Genomic DNA, 6,219 nt, shown 5'->3' on the forward strand with positions numbered 1-6,219 from the left:
CAACTTGGCGCCCTATACACCGTCTTTCCAGCTTTAAATTTATTATTGGATTCGTGATCATTTAGCATGCATAACAACGGTTTCAAACAACAGACGTTTTAAGCAATCTTCGCATATGGATAATCTCTTAAGTAATGATGTTACTGAAATTATGTTAGACCCAAGTGCAAAGTGAAGTTATTGGAAAAAATGCGCAAATGCACTCATCCTAATAAGGGCAAGAAAAATATTTTCGCTATCCATCAACATGAGCATCCGTTTTTTGATCGTTTATTTTTATTTATCATGCAAGTTGTTTTCTTAACCAATGACAACTCTACTCTCCCAAAGTATGCTACACAACAGCTCCCTTAAGAGAAACTTAGCTAATGTGCTGTACTGTTCACTTATACACCATCGTCAGTTAAAACATGGATGATTGAAGACTTTTATGAGGAGAATTGTTTGATATAGCTATATTCCATAAAAAACTATAAGACATAGCCCTAAATATTTGTTCAACAAGAAGGACACCAGTGACTAACTAGCAATGAAAGGCTTTTATTAACATCGCGTGTCTATTCAAACAATTGTTATTGAGCAAGCAATCAAAGCACGCCCAGCGGAAACAAGGTTCTAAGTTTGAACGCCTTGTAGAGTAGATAAGAGGATAAGGAGAGAAATTTTCCATATTAATCTGTCAACAAATGTTTAAGATAAGACAATGTGATGAATTGAGAGTATAATATGCTTTATTAGAGATTTGTTTATCCATCGAGATATGTCTTTCAAGTACATGTCGGTTATTCAATGTCATATCTTTATATATACGTGCATTTTTACATCATGATTCAAATTTTTTTCATTCTTCAACAGAAAAAAATTCGGTAAAAGGATAACGGGAGACCTTCTGAAGCAAATCGATATTTTAAATTTCAGAACGAGAAGGCTACTGTCAAATCATCATGTATTGTTTATTTCAATTCGTAAACAATAAAAAAATTCCTTTAATTATAAAGTACAAATTGTCGTAATCGAAATTCTTCATTAATTTCACGGAGCACCACAGCTGGCCAAAATGACCATGTGACATTATGATTTTTTTGCAGGCTCAGTCCCAGGGATCGCAAATCAAATGCAACCGATGGACGTGTTGTTTATGATTGACGGCTCAGGAAGCGTGAAACCACGTAATTTTAATCGACTGCGCGCGTTACTTAAAAATCTTATAGACAAAATGAACGTGGACTATGTAACAAACCAAGGCTGTCATGTTGCCTTGATTCAATTCAGCTCACGAAAACTTACCAAAGTTGAGTTCAACTTGGACACATATAATAACAAAAAGACATGAAAAGTGCCATTGACAAGATGATTTACCAAAGAAAATACACCTATACTGGTTATGCTATGGAGCTTGCAAATAAAGAGGTTGAGAATTAAATTGAAATTATGAAATTTTTTCAAGAATTCAATAAAATGCTGCTCCACTGGCCAAAACTTAACTCGCTAAAGCCTGGTTCTCATTAAGTCGCTTGAGTGATCCGAGTCTTTCCTAGTTGTTTCGTTGTTTTTCAAACGACAGGGACGACTCAAGCTATGTATTTCTCATATATTCGTACTAGCTCAGTGGTACTAGCGCTGCCGAGAGACTGCTTAGTTGATTTTTGCGCGATACATTTAAAAATGGCAGTTGCTGTTTATCAAAGACAAGTCTTATGGCTAGTTATTTGCTTCTTTTAATCGTTTTGCGCCATAAAAAGGTCGCTTGCATTTCTCAACGGTCGTTTCGGTCGTCTGGATAGAGCAAAGTTCTATCAAAGCGACCCTAGTCGTTTCAGTCGTGCGAGTGATTTGAGTTCATCCTGGTCGCCTTTGAAATATTCTCATATAGTCGCACGGATCGTCTGTGAAATTTTGGCACTACTGAAATGACTCGGACGACTAAATGAGAACCAGGCTTAACAGATCATGCAACAAGCGATTGCGCTAAATGGCGATGCCAGCTCGATGATCTGGGAGGCTAATATTCCTGTGTGCATGTTATAATCCTCAAAAAACATTTTTCAAAGGCATTAAGCACGATAAAAATGCATATACCAACTGATACTCATTCTTCATCGAGCTTGGGCGCGTTGCTGGTTGCATTTAGCAGTGTCAAAAATTTACTTGACAAATGAAAAGTACTCAAGATGATGTTGTAACGTTGCAATTACCAATAATGTTGTATATTTGCATGGTATTTCCTGCTAACGTTGAAGGTTGTTTAGTTTTCCCTGATGTTATAAATTTTGTGCTTTAATGATACTTAAGTTATACGTTTTGTACCTTTTGCTGTCTCCACAGACTAGGTACTTTATTGTCGACAACTGTTCGTAGTCGACAACTAAAGGTAGTAGAGAAACTGTATTTTGTTTCGGTCGCAGTTTTCCGTCAGTATTCCACAGACGATGTTTTTTGCTTGTCGACTACTTCTAGTTGTTGAATGCAAAAAGTTGTTGACAACAAAATATCTAGTATTTTTACTAGGTATTTTTACTTTTAACTGACGATGTACGTTTTGTAGAGGCTTTTACTGATCTAATAAGGGCCTCCACAGAGTAGGTATATTTAGTTGTCGACAAATTTTCGCAGTCGACAAGCAAAAAACATCGTCTGTGGAATACGTTGTCAACTATTAAACGTGTAAAGTTGTAGTTGTCGACAACAAAGCGGTTTCCCTTTTTTGCAAGGGAAGCCACAGCTGAAAGAAAATGTTGTTTGTCAACTACCTTTAGTTGTCGACTATACGATCAGCTGTCGACAACAAAATACGTAGTCTGTGGAGTGTTGTACTTATCAGTGATGTTTAAATTTTGTATATCATCATGAGTTAGGGATCAAGTCTTCCATAGCTGCATGTCCCCTTTGTCAATGATTGCTTTATCTCTGACGCTCTTCTTTTCCTGAAGGTTTTCAACGGCCGCGGAAGCGATAGACCTTTTGCAAAAAATGTCCTCGTACTTTTTACGGACGGATTTTCCGCTGACCCTGATGCCGTGCAGGCTGCTACAGCTAATATGAAATCCCGTGGCTATCACATGATGTCAGTAGGTTTTGGACCACAACGATTTGTGCAGCGTTTTCGACCGGAACTCGAAGCAATTTCAACCAACATGAAAAAAGATGTGTTTTTGCAAGGTTTTAACGAGGCAGAAGAAATCGCAAACCGTATAGTGGAAGCTTCTCAACCCAAAGGTAAAGTTTATGCTACAAAACCTGCGATCTGTTCAATTTTAAAAGCAACGTATTATTAAGAGATTTATATAAACACGTTTTAAATATCGAATTTTAACACTCCCAGAGAAACAAATTCCCAAGGAAAAAAGTAACAGAATCAAGTAAACTTCTTAATGTGGTGAATTTTTCAAAGAAATTGCCCTGTTAATCACTTAATATTGATGTGTTTTTATCCTTCACTTGTACAGAGGATTGCCCCATCAGTCCATGTCAAAACAACGGGATATGCCAAAATTCTGGTGATACTTTCATCTGTCAATGTCCTGATGAGTATGAAGGCGTTTTTGTGAAAATAAAAAGGTGATTCCAGTCTCATTTTACGTTCTTCAGCGCTGTCAGGTAAAAACTATCCAAAATCGAAAGTTTAGGATGCTCAAAACCACAAGTTAGACATGATGTTTTTTATCTAAGATTTAGAAGTGTTATTAAATTTACGATCGGGGTTTCATGATTCAAAAGCTTATCCTGTATAGCTACATAAAACTCACGAGATAAAAAACCTATCGACAACTTCGATTTCTATGAGTGTTGCCATAAGACAGGTTGCGGAAGCTAAAACGAAGACTATTTTTATCGAGAGCACCAACAACCATACAAACTTCTTTCCACAGAGCCAAATTCTTTCTTCTTATTTAAGTTTCTTTTTCAGAGACAGGCCCGTGCCGGAAGAACCCGTGCCAGAACGATGGAATATGCCAAGAGAATGGGAAGGAGTTCAAATGTGCCTGCGTGGAAAACTTTTACGGCGACACTTGTGAGAAAGAAAAGGTAAACAAAAAATAATCTCTCCCAAAACTTTATCATTAAATAACTCACTGATGTGTGTCCGCCACGTTGAATATAGCTGGTCTTTTCGTTGCAATTTTTTGTATGTACACAGTAACATACCTGTCACTTTGCTTAAAATGTGTCGTATACTTTATTACTTTACAAAATTTCTCCAAAATCTTAAATAAGAAACAATTTTATTGGTATGATATACAAAATAATTTGAAAATACACAAAATCATGCCACTTCATGTGGGGAAAATTAAGCACGTCATCCTTTTATATGGAAATTAAGTACTCATTCCTAGAATCTTCATACACGCCACCAGCAAGGTAAATTCCTCTGAAGTTCTGAAAACAGCTTTTCATTTGAAAACTTTTTTCGATAACTGACTTTCGACTTTATGTACTCCATCGCGAAAGTACGTTTCAAGGGTTTATCTTATCATATGCTTAATACATCAAAGAGAAAAAGAAAATGAAGTAGAAGATTATAATAATTCATTGATAAGATCCAAGCACGAGTTCTGACCAATCATAGCACACATTGAGTCTATGTTATTTATTATTACAGTTGTATGCACGACTAGAAACACCGATATCTTGCTGATCATGGACGACTCTCGCAGTATCAAAAATTCAGAATTCACACAGATGAAGAAATTCATCATCGATTTAGTGTACCGTTTCAACATCTCGCGGGAGCAAACTCGCGTGGCCCTCGTGCAGTTCAGCAGTAAAAAATTCACTAGAGTGGAATTTTATCTCAATCAATATTACGACAAAGAATCGCTTATGAATCGCATAAACAGTTTGAGACAGCGCGATGGCGGTTCAACGTACACGGATCATGCCTTGAGAATGGCAAGAGATCAGGTACGAGAAATTCAACTAAGCAATTGATATATCAGTCAATCCCCTAGTTACAGACATCTCTTGGCACCAAGGCTTACGGGACGTCTGTCTGTATTCAAATGCTAATTGACGTCATTGGCCAGTGGCATGCTACATGCAAAGCATATCTGTTGATTTTATTTTTGCTACACATTTCAGGTATTCAACGGTAAGAACGGCGACAGACCGAATGTACGTGACGTCATTGTTTTGCTGACGGACGGTCAGTCGCATGACAACGACGCTGCGATTGCCGAAGCTAGGTTGCTTAGAGACGATGACGTCAGTATCATTTCGATCGGTGTTGGGCAAGGTGAAGAAAAGGAAAAGTTAATCAAATTTCTCACCTCGCTATCCTTCGGCTCCGACTACGTTTTCAAAGTTAGTTTCGCAAATCTCGAAACAATCATCGATGGCGTGACTACAGCCGCTTGTGAAAACCTTCAAGAAATGTGATGCCTAATGTGGAAACACTGCAGCGAAATAGAATGTTGCCTTAACGTTTTCTTCCAAGACTTAGAAATTATGCTTTATAGTGGTTTTCGCGCTTTTACGTACGCGTAAGCGCAATTTTATCCTTCTAAAAATTTTATTACGGAACATAGAAGGTTGTTAATGTTGTTTACAAAAATACGAATTTTATTCAAGCGAATAAACATCAAAACTGCTTAACTACTATGAATTTGAAATGAAAACAGATTCAAAACATTTCTTGATGTATTGGCCAATATGAATGTAGCATGTGCATGGTCGATAAAGATCGAGGGATAAAATTATTCATGGCATTGAACATTGTTTTATTTCTTATTTCAATTCTGCAACTTCTGCAACTGGGAATCAACACATCTTCTAAAGCCCAGGTCACACTACATAATCAACCCAGGTTCAAATCAACCAAGATTTCTTTCTTGCGTGTAACCCAGATTTAGCCCGAGTTAACTCAACTCATCTAAACAGGGTGGGTTGAATTAAACTCAGGATAAACCAGGGTTAGTAGTGGTTACAAGCAACAAAAATTAATCTTGGTTAATTTGAACCTGGGTTGATTACGTCGTGTCAACTGGGCTTAACAGCAAAATCTGCACAATAATTCGCTCGTAGGATTACGGGACATTTGAAATTCTAACAATTGACTAATGTCTATTCTCGCGATTTAAAAAAGATTTCTAGCTATATAGGCAGGGCTGAAAAATGTCCGGCAGCGACAGCTGCTCTTCTGCCAGGAAACTTTTCACAAATTACTCCTATGAAGTATTATTGTCTTCGGAGGAAAATTTTTGCGGGATATTTAGCAGGAAA

The 6,219-nt window shown here is 37.3% G+C and overlaps 1 protein-coding gene across 1 annotated transcript; it reads left to right on the plus strand.

The window, feature by feature from the left end:
• Nucleotides 1–3,536: 3,536 nt before the first annotated feature.
• LOC124436783 (cartilage matrix protein-like) lies at nt 3,537–5,592 on the plus strand. Its single transcript, XM_046986757.1, has 4 exons — nt 3,537–3,557; nt 3,912–4,025; nt 4,599–4,902; nt 5,080–5,592. Exons 3-4 carry the CDS (start codon nt 4,639–4,641, stop codon nt 5,374–5,376), a joined length of 561 nt encoding a protein of 186 aa, XP_046842713.1. The 5' UTR covers nt 3,537–3,557; nt 3,912–4,025; nt 4,599–4,638; the 3' UTR covers nt 5,377–5,592.
• The last annotated feature ends 627 nt before the right edge of the window (nt 5,593–6,219 follow it).

The sequence above is a fragment of the Xenia sp. Carnegie-2017 genome, unplaced genomic scaffold (assembly GCF_021976095.1).
Source record: "Xenia sp. Carnegie-2017 unplaced genomic scaffold, XeniaSp_v1 HiC_scaffold_16, whole genome shotgun sequence".
Taxonomy (NCBI): domain Eukaryota; kingdom Metazoa; phylum Cnidaria; class Anthozoa; order Malacalcyonacea; family Xeniidae; genus Xenia; species Xenia sp. Carnegie-2017.